At 42.0% G+C, this 18,321-nt stretch overlaps 1 protein-coding gene across 4 annotated transcripts in view; it reads left to right on the top strand.

Annotated features, from left to right (window-relative positions):
• Window positions 1-7,287: 7,287 nt before the first annotated feature.
• The window catches only part of pcdh17 (protocadherin 17), a 40,219-nt gene continuing 29,185 nt past the window's right edge, over window positions 7,288-18,321 (top strand). The window contains exons 1-2 of one of the 4 annotated variants that reach the window (XM_037247123.1): window positions 7,288-7,865; window positions 8,585-11,174. In XM_037247123.1, the coding sequence (XP_037103018.1) occupies window positions 8,889-11,174 (2,286 nt within the window). In that variant the 5' untranslated portion in view covers window positions 7,288-7,865; window positions 8,585-8,888. Of the gene's footprint in view, window positions 7,866-8,584; window positions 11,385-18,321 lie in introns of all 4 variants that reach the window. The other 3 variants (XM_037247121.1, XM_037247122.1, XM_037247120.1) reach the window with 3 other exon arrangements.

Consider the following 18,321-nt stretch of genomic DNA (forward strand, 5'->3'; position numbering starts at 1 on the left):
TTGCACGTAGACTTACAATGTGCTCCTTGAAAATCTCAGGCTAGGGGCTCGCAGTAAAATAAAGTTAGCCAGGAGGCTAACACACAAGTATTTGCCCCAGCACCCTTAATAAGGGTCTAAAAAAGACCCACGTTCCTGACAGTTACGTAGCAATGGCAAACATCCATTAGAATGAACCTTCTCCGCATTTTAACACCCCGAACACACAAACATGTTCACGCGGCACCTTTGTAACTTTGCTCCCTCACATTAGCAGCAAAAGAAAATACCAAAAAGGATCCATTCCTTTTTTTCATTCAAGGTAAATGTGAACACTGCGGCAATATGGTAATTGACAACAAAGCCTGCTAGTGTGCCCTTTGACTTGTCAGACGTCCTTCTCTTTCTTGATAGTGTCACAGCATTTCTGATTAAAGAAAACATTTGAAAAGCTCCTCTTTCACCTTTTGAGGTAATAGAAATCTCACACATTAGTCGCGGCGTGGTTTATGATCCATCTGAGTTATCCTCATATACTCAAACCCCCGTAAATGAAGCAAAATCAGAACTTTGTGTTTTGACAGCTCCTCAGTGTAATGATGTCATGACTGAGATCATTTTAAATTGTCACACTGGATGGTTTGTCTCGCAGTTTCTTTCTAATTTGAATCTGGGGGAGTTACAGAGGCTATACGGGAATGACATCACATGGTCAGGAGTCAAGTCAAGCAAATCAATCAGAAGAACATTCAAGTGTGAATACAGTGAATGTGAGTAGAAAGCACCAGGAAATTTCTCACAGTATCTATTATTTCTATATTTATAGATTTCTCTTTGTCTACATTGAGAAGACTGCTGCTTAGCACATCATCTGAGACACCTCACCACTTGAGTATTTCTTTTATTGACAGTAAGCACGCATCGCATTTGATCATATTCAAACAGTTAAAGCATCTTTCAAAGTCCCACTCCACCCACTGCCAATCTTCTTTTTTTCTGTAAGGCTTTAACACAGAGCCTGTTGTTGATGTTTTATCCCGGCTCTAGCTATGCTCTTGTTAGCTCTTTGTAGCGGATATACTCGACAGAAGAAAACAGAGCGCACACGCACATGCAAACGCTGCAAAAACAAGCATACAATGCATGATTTGTATATTCACTATCATGAAAATAATTTCCTTTTTTTGCAGAGGTTGTATACCACTCTAATAAATTGGACTATATTTATACTTTGTCATTGCCCAACAGGAAAACTTTTATTTTCCGTGTTCACATTTGATGTTAATTTGATGTTGATTCAACCATCTCCAAAACCACTGGCAGCATGTAGAGTTGCAGTGTGTGTTGTGTGTTGCATCACATTTTAATCAATCCGCTTTTCCATTTTAACAGTTAATAGTAATGACTAGTTTGAATAGAATTACATTGAAGGTTAATTGTTTTTCTGACTTTGTGGCACTGCCTCAAGGCCCCTGTCGTACCCTCAGCATTTAACTATCTTGCCGAATGCAGCGTTTCCCTGCCTTTATTAAGCCAAGGTACCCATTTTACATAAGAACATTCTCACAGCCCCTTGCCAAAACAAAAATAACAACACGACAAACTCTTCCCCATTTACATAGAAGCAGTGTGAAATCTGGGCATGTTTAATTGAGCCCAAAGCTGATAGACCCACCGGAGGCCTGTTGTGTGAACGGCAACCTGTGGATTTGTTCTATCTTCTGCCATTTAAAGGAGGAGCATGCAATTTTTCTGTCTTTCTCTATGCCTTACTTGTATAGATGATTTTTTTTTTATAATTATTAGATGATTTCAAGACAATCAGGAAAAGAAATACACACACACATGCACGCACACACACATAAGTACATCCAGATTAATCACCACTAGATGGTGTTTTACCTCCTCTATTGGAATTCTATAACCATCCAAACTCATGGGTGAAAGCAACAGATTTGGATTGTAAAAGATATCACAGGTCCCTTTGATGTAATATCATCTCTAAATTTGCAAAGGGGACAAATCCTATGTTGCTTATGTAAGCAAAAATGATGAGGTAAAAGGCACAAGTGGCAGCAGTGTCATTGAATAGGTGATGGAAAATGAATGAATGAATAAATAAAGTCTATTGGTCTGCTCCAATAGATTTTTTTGCATTGCTTTGATTTAATAATATTATTGTATAGGCTGCGAGATTAAATTGAGTCAAATCAAATTTATTTACAGTATATACTATGTAGGCCCGTAATCACGGAAATGTCTCAAAGGGCTTCACAAACCCACAGGTGACAAATATTAATGACATTCTTTGATCTTAACCTTCAGGAGGGCAAGGAAAAAGTAAAAAAATCCCTGCTGGGCAAAAATGAGAAACGTTGAGAAAGGAGCGCAGATGGGAGAAATCTATTTAATCAGATGAAGCAGTGCAGGAAGACGCCTCCAGTGTTCCACCTCAGATCATGTCCCCCATCAGTTGGTGTAGAATCCAGACGGCAACTTTTGGCCCGGTCGTCACCTCACCCCCTCCTACAGTAGGGGAGTGAAGCGGCAGCCAAAAGGCCAACATGTAGTTCAACTAAATGCAAGAGTATATAAATTAAGAGTAGGCATTTTTTTTTTTTTTTTTTTTGCCGGCAATGTTTTCCCCTGTGGAGAGGCACAAACACTGCCAAGGAGATAATGGGAACAGTGCATTTACATATTCCTTAAAATAACCACCTACAAGTCAACAATATTAATAACGAGCGATGTGAGGTTGAAAAATATATATTTTTAGGGAGAGGAAGGGAAAAAAGTAAGCATGCCATTGTTGTCATGCAAAAAACATAATACACACATGCACATTACATGAAAATAAATAAATAAATGGATAGATAAATAAATAAATGGATGAATAAGTAAATAAATAAATAAATAAATCTAAATTACACGCGCACACGCCTCCAAATATGAGATGCATTCATGGGAAGGCATGGCATCATTCTCATGTGGGGGGGGGGGGGGGGGGGTAAAAAATGGTTGCAGTGTTTGGTAAGCATTGTTTGTGCCAACTGAGGTGAAAAAAGGCAGAAATGGTTAAATCCAAGTTGGGGTGAGTCCAAGAGAATTCTGCTTGACTTGTCTTCAGTCTCACAGTGTGCAGGTCTTCAAAAAAAGTGTATAGCGGTCCCGACGATCCTTTCTGCAGTGTCGCTTAATTTGAGTTCTTTTCAGTTCACGTCAAAGACAAGGACGATACCAAAGCATTGCATCTGTGGCTCTGTGAGTTCAGAAGCAAAAGATGGGATGTGTTTCATTTCAGATCCCGTCACCATGACATCCAGACTGACCAGAGTGAGTACTGACCAGATGTGGATGGTTTGATCAAGTGGCGCGCTGTCAGACCACCCACTTGGGCTGACATAAGCTGTAAGGCCTAAGCGTATTAGAAGGCAGGGGGTCCACCGAGACCATGGAGACACTTCAGAGTAATAAACTCATCAGGGGAGAGACAGATACACCTGTTCTCTACAGGGCGACTGTGATGGAGGGGAAAGAGGAGGACGGGTTCAAGAAATAGGCAGGGGACCTGCTTGCTATATGAAACATATGATGAGACTCATATTGAGGAAATGACTCAACTGCCAGCACATATAGAAGCAGCTCAAGTCAAATATAGACACTTTACTAGGTCACCTTTATTAATTGCGTAATTATTTTCAACAATCCTGTATTGCGTCTTTTTTCTGGATTACCATTAATGATGTAGTGACCTACAGGATATGATGTCATCGATTTGGTCTATTTCTACGCAAAGTAGTTCATGGTCTTATTTTTTAAATGCACTAATTGCCGAAAGTACGAAGTCATTGGGGATGCGTGACTGGATGATCATTATATAAAAATAAAGTGTTCTAGGCATGACACCTGTCAAGAATGTTTCTCTTTGTGTCACTAGTATAGATTAAAAATATTTTATATTTATGTTGGATGCAAAACTATTATATGAACCTTCAGACGAGCTTTTTTTCAGACTAGTTCGCAGAGCTCAACCATTAGGAAATGCACATGAAATGCATGGGAGGGGGCAATTATTCATAACCTATGGAAAATATTTATTTGAGTCTATATTTTTTATGACAACTGCATTCTGCTGCTCAGTCAATCTCGAATGCCGCCCCCGTGTGACATAGTGAGCTCAGGGTCGGTTCAACCGTGCCCATGAACCGACCAATTAAGACCAATTAGGAGTTTGACTTTTTTTGTCAAACCATTCAAAAATGGAATTTTAACAGTCGATACAGATATGCATCCGTATGCTGCACAGAACCACTTCCAACTGAGATTGGAAATGAAGTCAAGTTTAACTTGGCACAAACACCAACACTGTATATAGAGTTGGTGATGCTGTGATAACATTTCAATCAGGAGATAACGGAATGTTTTCTCACCGAGATATAGAAAAAAAAATATTCATGTTTTTTCTTGAAACGTGTCACAACAAATGTATTTGAGGGATTTCTAAAATTGCCATTGAGCAACTTGGCAGGAGTTGGAGAAACTGGGTTTGGATTTTCTATTATCAGGTACTATTTTTATTTTTTTTTATCCTTTACAGAATCGCTTTGATTTTTCATGTATGCAGAGATGTCACAGTATAAATGCTGTTCTGTGAGGGACTGTCTTCAAATATACATTGCTATCATGCCGACCTCAGGTCCATGTCTTGGGCTCTAATGGACTCCCGCCTTTGAATTCTCCCCATACTGTTAACCAATGGTCTCAAAATAATTGAGAGAGAAAAAAAAACCAAGACAGAAATTGTGCATCAAAAAAAGGACACTAGGACGATCAACTATTTTTTTTGTGAGCTGTGTATCAATGCTCAAATAGAATTGAGGATTTAAGATGCAAGAGTCTTTTACCCCAACCTACTTATTACTTTTGATTGAAATTTTCCATCCACACTGAAAGCGTAAAATGCATCAAGCATGTGTGGAAATGTTATTATTGAGGTTGAAATTGCAATGAACCTCGGAGGCATGTACCTCAAACAAACTTACTTGCCTTTCAAGCTCTATTTATATTCACCATGCAAACCTTTACCTGTCTACAGTGCAACACAAAAAAAATGACTTTCAAGAGTCACAAAATATTCACAGCTCAAGGCTTTTATAGGGTTTCTAGAACCAAAATTACTCTGTGCCATATTTTACGTGGGTCTTATTTTTGAACTTTGAAAGAGTGTCACTTTTTCATTAGACATGTTTTTGCAAGGCTATTTAAACCACACTCGGATTTTTGTCTGAGGAGTCTAAAAATGTCACGGAAAGACAGACGGAGTGCAAATGAACAAAGGTGGGAAGTTGTTTTATTTATGCTTCCTCTCCCAATAATTCACACATCCAACTTGTTTTTTTGCGACTGTAAATGTCATACACATTTACCAGCTACCATGAAAGTGCATCCAAACGCACCATAAAGAGCAACTGTTTAAAATATCATTCGCACCAAACTTTTTTTTTTTTTTTCATAACACGAGCAATAAACAAATATAGATTCAAAACAGAGCCTAACACTGAAAAGCGAGAAAGAGATTCAGATTGCAACATGGCGACATTGTGGAAGACTAGTAGTGAGTGCAAGTCAAACAGGTGACATTTTGCTACTGAAAAAAACAAATCCAAATCAAAATGCCAGCTGTGCTCTTTTGTCTGAGGTGCTGGATTAATGAAAAGCTCAGAGACGCACTCAGCAGTGACCATGGTTGCAATTCTTGTTGACAAAAAGTAGCATGATTACCATATCTAAAGGCGACAACAGGGTTGAAGTGTGTTTAACACATCTGCATTACGGCTTCTTTCCGTGGATGCTCCGCCTGCCTCGCACATGTTTTAAGACTCAACAAAAAAAATATTCTATAAATTGACTGCAAAAAGCAGCAAACAACAATGTGATTTCAAGGAAATGGGATTACTCAACTACATTCAAGGTTAAATTGTCTGATTTCCCATACGAGATGCTAATCATACCGTAAAACCACGTTGGAGCTTTGCATCTCATCTCTGCTCCTGCTATTTGAGAAATTCCCAATTGACTTGCAGAGGGCATCAGGTACAGGCGGCAAACACATCATTATGCATCACGTTTTAACAGACAAGACAGCGCCACGCACGTTCTATGCATGGTGTGACATTTACTTTCATCACTTATCAACAACGTGACATTTGTACGTCAAACATGCTGTTTAATATTGAGTGTTTTTCGCCATCAGACTTATGAATGATTCCGACACTTGTCACTGGCCCATGTCAGACTGAGAGGTCAAAAAGGTTGAGATCAGTACATAGATTAATGGACTACAGAATAATGAACATAGCAATAGCATTTGACGGGTGCTATTAAACTAGTTTCAAGCTACATCTTACGAAATAAACACAAAACATAATTTAAGATGATCAGTCCACAGTGTGCTGTCACTGAGGAGTCACTGAAGGGGAGAAGCATTATCTAAGAAAGTTTTAGATCTAATTATTTAAATGTAGTGTTGTGACCATAAATAACAATGAATCTGTTGTTTGTGCAGAAAAATACAATACTAATTGTAATAAAGTGATCATGTATGGATTTGCACAGACAATTATATGATACTAACATATTGGTTTGAACTAAACCTATAATAACATAATTATATATAAAGGAATTATATATTATTAGTGATGGCCACAATTACAGAAACATGTATATGCATAGGTTTTGTGCATATTATTGACATTCATAATGTTTTTTAAATGAATGAAGGTTGAAAAATCCCGTACAGTGCATACTTCCAAGTTAGAAAAAATGAAGGGAAAAAAAAAAAGTTTATAAGAGAAATCGCGCATGTGCTGCTTTTAGCGCTTTTATTTACACCTTGTGACTCGATGTTGGATGTTCACTTCCAGAGGAGAGTAATAGATGGATGGTAGTTGGCATAATACTAAATGAACAGCTCAAGAGTCAATGTTTTTTCATTGCCATAAGTCATTTTTAATTAAAAATGTTTTTTCTTAATACAGCGCACGTACTGAAGTCGTTTCTAACGGCTTAACGGACATTTCTCCGCGCACATCTGCTGGCGTCCCGGATCGTAACAACAAAGAAGTGAAGTGAGCAGTGAGGGTTTTTTTCCCCCCCCTTTCTTTTTTTGAAAAATAACATGAAGTGCGGGTGGCCAACGAGCCGCCCATCATTTGTAGTCCGGACGGGTGGCTTGGTTTGAATCCCTCCTTCTCTCTCCACCTCCTCAAAGCGATTGGCTGCCTCAGGAGCGCAAGCAACATTTTAATGCAGCGCGTTCGTGCGCGGAGTTCATTCTATGCTCGGGGAGCGCGCTCTCGTCTACGGGACCCGTCCAAACGTGCACAACACACTTTGCACAACCGACAACTCGCCGGCTCTATTGGAACGGCACATTGTGTTGATCCAGGATGCGGACGAACTGTTGCCTCTGCGCTCCTCCGCACTTTGGATGAGGACGCCGGACAAGGACACCACGTCGCTGCTGCTGCTGCTGCTGCTGTTGCTGCGGAGGCTGATGCCTACTGACCGCTCGCCCTTTTCACTTTGGATTCTTACCTTGGCACGTATCTGGACCTCCATCCTTTTTTGAACAAAGGTGACTCCCTGTTCGCTGAAGGCGAGCCTCCGCATCCTAATCACACAGCAGGGAGGACTTCATCTCATTGACATCACAGACTTTTCGGAAGCCCTTTTAATTAATGTATTTATTGACATTGCGGTGCACTGTAGGCTGCAACAAAAAGGGATTCCCACTTCAAACTCTCCCAAACCCATTTAGACACTGACTTTGGATCTTTACATTTTTTTTTTCTCTGCTTTGGGGAGTATTACATCAATTCGCATTGGTAAGTTACCTTGTGCGTGCCTGTCTGTCTGTATCTGCCTTTCTGTCTGTCCTTCAACATAATTGCTCTGTGTGTGAGCGTGTGCGTGCGTGTTTTATAGATTTATCATCATTTCTTTTTTAAATAGCATGAGGAGCAACAGCTTTTACAATTGGGTCTTGCAGAGAAAGACACAGAGCACCAGAGGAGAGAATTACACGGTTCTGCTGATGGCTGGCAGCTCGTTTTTTGAATTTTTATGAGGCTCATTCTAAATATCCGGATTATGCGGATTTGTTAATGCGTGTAAGAGGCTCATTTTATACTCACTTATTCCAATAACCGTCACAATAGGCCATCTCCTGTTGTATGCCCGCATAGAGTCACAATATCATTAAAGTTAGGCAGCTTTCATCCTGATCCTTTACAAAATACGGAATGGCCAGGTAGGGCTTAAAGGTTTACTGGCTGTATTCTAAATGTTCTAAATGGCCTGATGGAAGTAGTAAGTGACATTCAAGGGGAATCATTATCAGTGAATCAGAACTGTGCAGTGTCTGCCCAAGGTTAACTAATTGGCCAGCTCCACCCCTAATTGTGGAGATGAATTACATATGAGCCTTGTTTCAATTTTGGCTCGCTCGCTGGCGTATCTTATTTCTCTCGGATAGAATTTCCAATGTTTTCTGTCTACCCTTGCTCTAACTAACTGACATACATTTGTTTCTGCTCTCTTCTAGGTGGTATCAGTTTTTGGTTCACAATGAGCATTCAATTTGGAGAGTGCATCATGATTATTGCTCAGATGAGTCCGAGTGCTGCGCGGAATTTGAATTAGGCGTTCAGCACCACAGATTGCTGGGAGAGGCAGAGGAGGAGCGCAACAGATCAAACACATTCTACTGAGACAAATGTCAAGACTCCACACGATGAACAGGACTCTTCATTTGATCCTAAGACTTCATAACCAGATTTAACAAAATATCAACAGGTCAAAGGCATAAGAGAGACACTGCAGCTTTTTGCCACGACTACAGAGTGGGGATGTATCTTTCCATTTTCTTTTTCCTCCTCTTATGGGCTCGAGCCCTGACATTGAAAAACTTGAATTACTCGGTCCCGGAGGAACAAGGTCCGGGAACAGTGATTGGAAATATTGCCAAAGATGCCAGACTTGGACTGGAACAGATTGGGCAGGGCGGGCAGGGAAAGAAAGCCAACTTCAGGGTGTTGGAGAATTCAGCACCGCATCTCATCGATGTTGACCCTCAGAGTGGACTACTCTATACAAAGCAACGCATTGACAGAGAAACATTGTGTAAGAGAAACCCCAAGTGCCAGCTCTCCATGGAAGTGTTTGCCAATGACAAGGAGATCTGCATGATTAAAATAGACGTCCAAGATATTAATGACAACTCGCCCGCTTTCCCTTCGGATCAGATTGACATTGACATTTCTGAAAATGCAGTTCCAGGTACGCGCTTTCCTTTGACCAGTGCACATGATTCAGATGCTGGGGAAAACGGTTTGAAAACCTATCAGATAACACGCGACGACTACAATCTCTTTTCCTTGGAGGTAAAATCCCGTGGGGATGGAACCAAGTTCCCAGAATTGGTTATTCAAAGACCACTGGACCGGGAAGAAAGAAACCATCACACTCTCATATTGTCAGCCACCGACGGTGGGGAATATCCCAGGTCGGGTACCATGCAGATAAATGTTAAAGTTATTGATTCAAATGACAACAGCCCCGTGTTTGACCAGCCCTCCTACGTTGTGGAAATTCCCGAAAATTCCCCTCCTGGTAAAGTCCTGATCGATTTAAACGCCACGGATCCCGATGAGGGCAACAATGGACAAGTCGTCTATTCTTTTAGTGGCTATGCCCCAGAGAGAATCCGAGAGCTGTTCTCAATAGATTCCAGAACAGGGGTCATAAAGATTCAGGGCGAAATAGACTATGAGGAGAGCCCAGTTATTGAGATTGACGTCCAGGCAAAGGACCTCGGACCCAATCCGATCCCTGGCCATTGTAAAGTCACGGTTAAAGTGTTGGACAGGAATGATAACTGGCCCTCAATCGGCTTTGTCTCCGTAAGACAGGGAGCCATCAGTGAAGCAGCACCTCCAGGTACTGTCATTGCGCTGGTTCGCGTCACAGATAAGGACTCTGGCCGGAATGGGCAGCTTCAATGCAGAGTTCTGGGTAACGTCCCTTTTAAACTGGAGGAGAACTATGATAACTTTTACACTGTGGTGACAGACCGACCGTTGGACAGAGAGACCCAAGATGAGTATAATGTTACCATCGTGGCAAAAGACAATGGGATCCCCCCCTTAAACTCTACCAAGTCATTCACTGTAAAGATTCTGGATGAGAATGACAACGTGCCCCGCTTCACCAAGGCAGTTTACCTCCTCCAGATACCAGAGAACAACATTCCGGGGGAGTTCTTGGGTTCGGTTCTCGCTCATGACCCAGATCTAGGCCAGAACGGCACAGTGTACTACAGCATTATGAACTCCAACGTGAGTGGAGGCGATGTCAACACGTATGTAAATGTGAACGCTGCCAACGGAGCCATATATGCAGTGAGGTCGTTCAACTATGAGCAAATTAAATATTTCGATTTCAAGGTTCTTGCCCGTGATGCTGGATCGCCCCACCTGGAAAGCAACACGACCGTGCGCATCAGTGTTCTGGATGTCAATGACAACATACCGGTCATCGTTTTACCCCTTCTCCAAAATGATACGGCCGAAATCCACGTACCACGGAATGTCGGCGTCGGCTATATTGTCACCACAGTTAGAGCAGTGGACAATGACTACGGTGAGAGCGGGAGGCTCACTTATGAGATTTCAGACGGAAACGAAGAGCATCTTTTTGACATCGATCCGGTGACCGGCGAAGTGCGAACGGCCCACCCTTTCTGGGACAATGGCAATCCCGTCGTCGAGCTGATTATCCGCGTATCGGACCACGGCAAGCCAACCCTCACCGCTGCCGCCCGGCTTCTCATCAAGGCCTCCAACGGACAGCCGGCCGACGGACTGCTGCATGTCGACGACAATCAGAACTGGGACATGTCGTTGCCTCTCATTGTAACTCTCAGTATCATATCAATCATGCTTCTGGCTGCCATGGTCACCATAGCGGTCAAGTGCAAGAGGGAAAACAAGGAGATACGAACCTATAACTGTCGCATTGCAGAATATTCCCATCCACAGCTGGGGAAAGGCAAGAAAAAGAAGATTAACAAGAACGACATCATGCTGGTGCAAAGCGAGGTGGAGGAGCGGGATGCCATGAATGTGATGAATGTGGTAAGCAGTCCTTCCTTGGCCACCTCTCCCATGTACTTTGACTATCAGACACGCCTGCCACTCAGCTCACCAAGATCAGAGGTCATGTACCTTAAGCCCACTTCCAATAACCTCAGCGTGCCCCAAGGCCACGTGGGATGCCACACCAGCTTCACAAGCCCAGTCACCAGCACTACAGACACACCTACTAACCGCATGTCCATCATACAGGTAAGGCCAATAGCCCTACTCTCCCACACTGTTATTCCCACTCCCACGTGACTACCTTCATGAAGCATCCAGGTCTTGTCAACACGACTTGTCTCGTAAAATGAAAGATAAAGAAACCAAGGGCAGAGAGACAATAGCCTACAGAGGGGGGAAAAAATAGACGGGGACGAGAGAGCATTAGAAGGATTAAATATTCTCGGCCCCTCTCGCAGCGGATCGAGTGACATCCTCACAAATTATTTGCATTTGAAATGCGTCACAACAGGCTTTGCAAATCATTTTTTTTAATCTACAATCAGATTTAGGACGTAAATCTACATTCCCTCAAAATCTAACACAATATCTTGACATTTGTCATACAATCCTAATTCACCAATGCCTATCCGACAGTGTATACATCCATATGCTATATATCAATATTTCTACACAATTTGTCCTGTTTAGGGTCGAGGGTAATTGGGTTGGTCCCAAGTGACTTTGGGCGAGACACCGGAGCGCATTTAAAGACGAACAACCATTCTTACTCATGTTCACAGTGATGGGTAATTGAGAATTTTCGACTAACCTTAAGGAGTCAGTTTTGGTAGATATGGTAGAGAAATGGAGCAAACTAATTCAAAATATCCTGAATCTGGTCATTCCAGGCAATAAACTCAATTGACTGCTATTTGCTACTTGTATTATAATTTCCACCCACAGAAGTTGTTAAGACTTTGAATTAATACTGTTAGAATTAACCATAAAGAGATTAGCAGATTGAACCTATTTTTTACAGCTACTTTAAGCATCTTTGCGAGGAGTAGGTAGGTCTAAGACTCTAAAGTGTGAAATTCTCTTGAGTCTTTTGGCCTTAAGCTCATTAAAAGTCTGTTGTGTCAGACGGGGATTAAGACGTCGTGCTTGGACAATGGTCAGTTGGAACGGACCAAGTCTTTTTCTTCACCTTTTTCTTCTCTCATATTATCATCATGGTTTTTCGTTGAAAGTTGTTTCTATCTTTGTATAGCATGACCTCTATTTTAGAGTATTTCCCCATGAAATGTTCTAAGTTGCCCTTTGTTTGCGCAAATTGAATTTAGGCCTTTCTTTCTTTCCTGTCCAGTTCAACACTGCTGTTTGTCTCTTAGTGAAGCTGTCTGTTGTCATTTGTTAGTCCTTCTATGAGCTGGACATTCCTGTGATGTTGACCGCGATCAATTGTGACGTGTTCCCACCAGGGGACTTCGATTATGCTTCTATTATGAGCCAACTGCAAAGGGCAAAGGCCAGCACAAAGAGCATTAGTTGAACTTCCTCATTAGAGGGACAGGGTCATTTCTGGCCATTTCTTTTCTAATTTGGCGATGATGAAATAGCACACTGCAGTAGATTTTCGCACGCTCACACACTCCTTTCTCATCCTTCTTGTGAAAGTCAGAAGAAGAAAAAAACAGTGAAGGAGCAGCAACAAAGAACTCCTTGGTATCTTGTTTTAAGTGGGTCCCCTGAAAGTGTGGGCTATGTAGGGTGCTCTATTGTATTATTCAAGAGAAACCAATGTAGAAGGAGATGCCTTGAGGCATTAAGTTTCTTCAGAGGCCGTACAGAAAGAAGCATATCATTTTCATCTCCACCCTGCCACCGTTCTCCCTTCATGTGGACACTATGTAACCCGAGTCAGAGCAAAGTGGCAATGGAGAAAGATGTCAGGAAACAAAGACAAGATTCCTCTTTCATCGATCCTCAGGCCTCACAGGCCATCTGTCACTACAGTTGCCGGTGAAGGAGAAATACATTTATGAAGTGGAAGAGCTTAGCGCCCGCTCATTCAGCGACTTAGTAGGGCCGGCCGGGTTCTGCATGCCGACCGTCACCCTGCAAGCTTCCTGCAGCACTCGCAACACTGCTCTTGGTCTCGCTCGTGATGTTTTAAATCTGCTTAAGGCACTGCTTGGTCTTTCTGCTAGCAGAGACTAACAATACAAATGTATCAGCAGAGCTTGGCTGGCCTTATCATTGTCACAACCGGGCAGCGACAAACCCATTGGAGAGCTTCATTTTATTTGCAAGAAGAATTCTTGGGATAAGTAGATGAATGATATGCACGGTAATGATGCTTAATACTGCTTAAGGCCTTGAAGGGAATTACTTAGTGCAGGATGAAGGTTAAAACCAATCTGTTGTGAAATTCCTCAATGCTCCGACGGTTTGTTGTGACTCAAAAGCGTGCCCTGTGCCCGATGCCCAAAACAGGTGGGGATTTTATTTCTCATTGTTAACTAGCAGCGCTTTCTAACTCTTTAGGGAAATGGCTCTCATTGTCTCCAAGCTTGTAGAAATGTTGAAATGATCACATTGGTTGTTTGAATAAATTGTCATTTTAATTGTACAGACATTTGCCCCGACACGAGAGACTGGAATTTTATGGAAATGTGGTGCAGGTGGTACCAAGGCCAAACGGGAGACTGTAACAGATGCCACACTCGAGGCAGTAAACGTTGCCTTTAGGTGGCAGCGTTCTGATGTGAGTTTCAGGAAGTTGTTCAAAGGCTTATAAGTGTCTCCTTGTTGGGTAAAACCACCAGCATCTCATCAATGCATGATTTGCAAACAACGTTTAAAATCTGAGAATGGTTAAACTTTTTTCAAGCCTTAACCCTTTTTAAAAAAAGACTGTGATAATATAATAATTTGAACCGCATGGATTTGTCTGTATTGTTTAGCCCTCTTTGATTTGTTAGGGGTGTGCGTATGCATATCAACAATGTTGCTCGAGTGGATGTTTAAAATGAATTCTTTCAGGAATGCTCTCCGTTTGCATAATTCCAGCAGATTTATGTGTGTGGGTGGGTGGGTGTAATTTCATTGTGTATTCCAGGCATAGGATTTAGTCCTTTGGAGCTAGAGCTTCTTCTCTTTTTGTGAGCGTGACAATCTTGCATTTGTCCAAACCTTGAAACACCCTTCCTGTGAGAAAGGCACACACACTCAAGCACGCAAACACACCGACGTGCATAACAGGACTGCGTCTTATCACATCCTCTGCCATATATTATAGTGAAATTGCTCCCACACTTGAGAGACCACTGAGGCAATGGATTAGAAAAACACTCTTTATTTAATTTTTCTCCCCCCCCCCACACACACACTTCATCTTAAGATAGCCGCTCTCCTCTGGAGCCTCCGGTGGGATGGGATAAAATATAATTGGGGGAAGGGGGGTGGGTTACCTGAGAAAACCAAGTGTACTTTTAGAACAGACTTGACTTGTTTCAAAGTCACGTGTGTACTCCCACAGTTGGCTTGCTCAGAACAACACGGCTATATTCTGCTAAAATAGGCTTTCTCTATTTCTCGATATTCCGAAACTCATCACGGCTACTTTGACGATAAATTATCTCCATGTTAAATAAACAAAACAAGCTTAATGTGTTTTTTTCCCACTTCATGTTTTGTTTGTTCTATTCCTAATCCTGGTTGTTATTTTAGTCACACTAGCAGACAAGCTTGTTTTCAGTGTAAATTAGGTGGCTACTCGAAGAGCGGCTGTGGGAAAGAGCTAGGACATATTGTTAGTCTTTGAATTAACTCGCTGTTTTTTTTCTTCTGCGCTTTCAAAAAAAAAATCACTGATCTGCTTCATATTTATACATGTTACATATTGCCTTGAACTCAGTGCCTGTACCCGTAAGTGTTTGCAAGCTCACAGAAATTCAATCAATGCGAAAAAAGGAATCCGGTGTGATGTAAAAGTGAGTTGATTTTCTGCAAACCCAAGCATGAGAATAAGTCATGTAAATATTAACTGTAACTTAATTACTCTATAAAGTATTTTGTCATATCTTTAGCTCAAAATTGATCGATAATTACTTTAGTACGTTGTCACTTTTGTTTTGATATGTTTCACACGCTGTGGTACTTTGACTAAAAGATGTTGCACATAATTCCTGCAACCCGGAGGCTCGTCGTTATTTTAATAAAACATGATCAATGATTCTTTAGCGTGCATGCGAGTCTTTCCATGCATTCATTTAGTAATTTCATTAAAGTGAAAGACCTCCTGATCTGGCAAAGGTTGAGAACAAAAGGCACGTTGTGTTTTACGAGTGTCAAGAAACAGGCAGGACATGAGAACACAAGTTAGCCTGTGTGATCCACAAATGGGCCGGACACATTCAAGCAATTAGCCGGGGTTCAAAAGGAAGCAGACTGTTGGAGATGACATGGTCATGATAATAACTGCATTGGCAGCGTGTCCAAGGAGGAAGGGAAGTAGATTCTCAGGGTTAAGCTGTCTCGTATATCAACGGCAGAGTTTGAAGTCAGCGCCGCGTGGTCTTTTTGGATTTCATGTGAGTGTGATTTGAATTTTCTTGAACTGCTACCTCCAAAGACAGCATGATATTGTTTTCCTATTTTTGCTGCATCGTGTGTAGACCAGCTGTGCCCTTGTATTTTTAGCTGCTGATTTTTCCACTTTGTTTTATTATTTAATACAAAACAACCCGTAGCCCTCGCTGCTTCTGCAATTTCATACAAAAAAATAGATGATCATGACCAAATAAAATGTTTATATCCCCGGGAGACCCGAGGCATTTACCCTTGCGTACCTGGCATTTTGCTCCAGCAAGTCAGCCAAGAAGTCAATAGCACCAACAAAGGTCACATAAATCACGAGAACAAAACAGGAATCTGGAATTGTGCTGCCAGGTGTGTTGACATGCAACATACACAATCGCACAGGTGATATTGCGAGAAGTGCTATGCTGTAGGCCCGAGCTTGCCTTTTCCTTTAATTGGAATGGCCTTTCCGAGGTACTTCTCGTATGTGGCTTGAAGAATTCGCATCGGGTGCAACTTTTACGGATGTTTTTTTCCAGAGAACAGCAGCTTATTAATCACGTCCGGCTTCAGACACAATTCATGATGTCGCCTCCTGTCTGATGTACTAAAAAACAATTTTGCGTCGTTTTCTTTCACATGGTGGAAGAATCATTTGTTGTGCTCTGAGGCGTTGCCAGAAATTTTTCATCGGGGTGGTCAGAGTGGAACAACACCTCAGCAAGGGGTGGCCGTGGTTGCATACTTGGTGACTTGAAACGGATTATTTTAGAGTTTGCGCTCAGATTAACGTCGTTAAATAATTAATTAATATGTTTAAAAAAAAATGGAATGTCAAGGGGTCTAAGAATAGGCTACTGCATCCCTGGGAAAATGGCAGAAATATCACAGATATCAAAATTTTCCCCTAGGTAGCCACAGGCGTTGCCACACTGTAGCTCCGCCCCTTTGTTATGCTGCTTTGCTTCATCAAAACTCCAATTGAGATCCTCTTTTTCTGAATCTGAAATGCTTCCAAATAATGCAGGATGACTTATTATTTGCCACTAAATCATTCACGTGTCACTCTATAAATTCCCTTCGGAGATTTCTCAAAACCCAAACATAATTGTGCAAAAAGGTCTCCGGCACACGAAGGGCCCAACATGCATACGATGAACCGTTTGAACCGGCAGTAGCTAAATCAAACACTTTCAAAGTCAAACAAAGTGAATCTGACTCCCCTGTGCTTTGGCATGACTCCAATGTGAGAGAGCTACGTTCTGCCCTCTAGATATGTGCTATGGAAACAGCATGCAGCTCCAAGAAAGAATGATGTGGATCTCTTCTCACCTTCTCTCTCATTAGTTGAAGGCAAATGATTTATCCCGCTCGCCGTCCTTGTCCTTGTCTTTTACTGCTAAGCACTTCTCCGGCTACATGGCTAATGTGATTAATTGATTGAATGGATATACTGTACCATGAAAACCATCTCATTTGCTCTCATTTCAACAAAGTACATCTCGAAACAAATGGCTGTGAAACAGATGTTTTCGCCCACGTGAAGCCATTCGTCTTAATCACGTTTGCTTGAAGTTGCAATTAACGATGCCATTTAAAAGACTTTTGAAATACGGCCAGTGTATTTTCTGTCTTTGTACGGCAGTAACCCGACTGTTTTTGCTGTCTGCTGTTGCGGAGGCCAGTTTGAAACGTGACTCCCACGTTTAAACCCCCTGTGTGTGTGTCTGAAAGCAAATGACAGCCACTGCGCTTTGTGGTGACTGTTAAATGTTTATGGCAACAAAAGCGGCCTGAGTAAGCACACCGATGCAGTATTGCCAAAACAAAAGGCTCAGTAAGCACGGCGGCTCGGCGGAAAATGACAAATATTTTTTTCTTGTTCTGCTCTTTAGGGTTGAAGCAATGATGGCAAATGCTAATGGGGTATGAAAATGCGCTATATGTCACGTCGTTCTCTCTTGCGTCACACCGATTCACTCAATTGGGCCCAAACCGGGGTCGCCTGAGAGAGAAGTCTGTTACTTTCGTCATATGCTCATATTTGTCTATATTTTGGAACAAAATGCAACATGTCTTTTGCTCTGAGCTATAAAAAAAAAGCAAATACAAAAACAAGCTCTCTCGTTTCAACCTTTTCCCTTTCCCTCTCCCCGCACTTGTCATTGCTGATAACCGTCGCGATAGATCACGTTACTGACGACCCGAGCCAAATTCATAATGATGAGATTATCTCGTCAACAGTACAGTGTATACGTCTGCCATATTGATCCCTGCGCGCAGTCCTAATGAATAAAGTACCGCGGAAGCAGCGCCGACTCAATGTTAACTCTGAGCAGATCTTGCTATTTATATGCTCTCAACACCGAGTCGATGATGAATGGAACTCATGGAGTGCTTTGCCTTTTTTCTTTCTTCCTTTGCACCACTCTCCTTCCTTCCCTGTCCAGATTGGTAAGCAAAAACAGCTCCCTCACACACATTGCCGGAAATGTGTCATACTGACATCTTGAGTTTGTGTACTCGCAGGTGGAGAGGCGTAAGTGGTAGCGTTGGCGTGCGGGGCTGGGAGACGATTACGATACAGAGAAAGAAAAGCAGCCTATGGCATGCGACC

Source organism: Syngnathus acus, chromosome 3 (genome assembly GCF_901709675.1).
Source record: "Syngnathus acus chromosome 3, fSynAcu1.2, whole genome shotgun sequence".
Classification (NCBI taxonomy): Eukaryota; Metazoa; Chordata; class Actinopteri; order Syngnathiformes; family Syngnathidae; genus Syngnathus; species Syngnathus acus.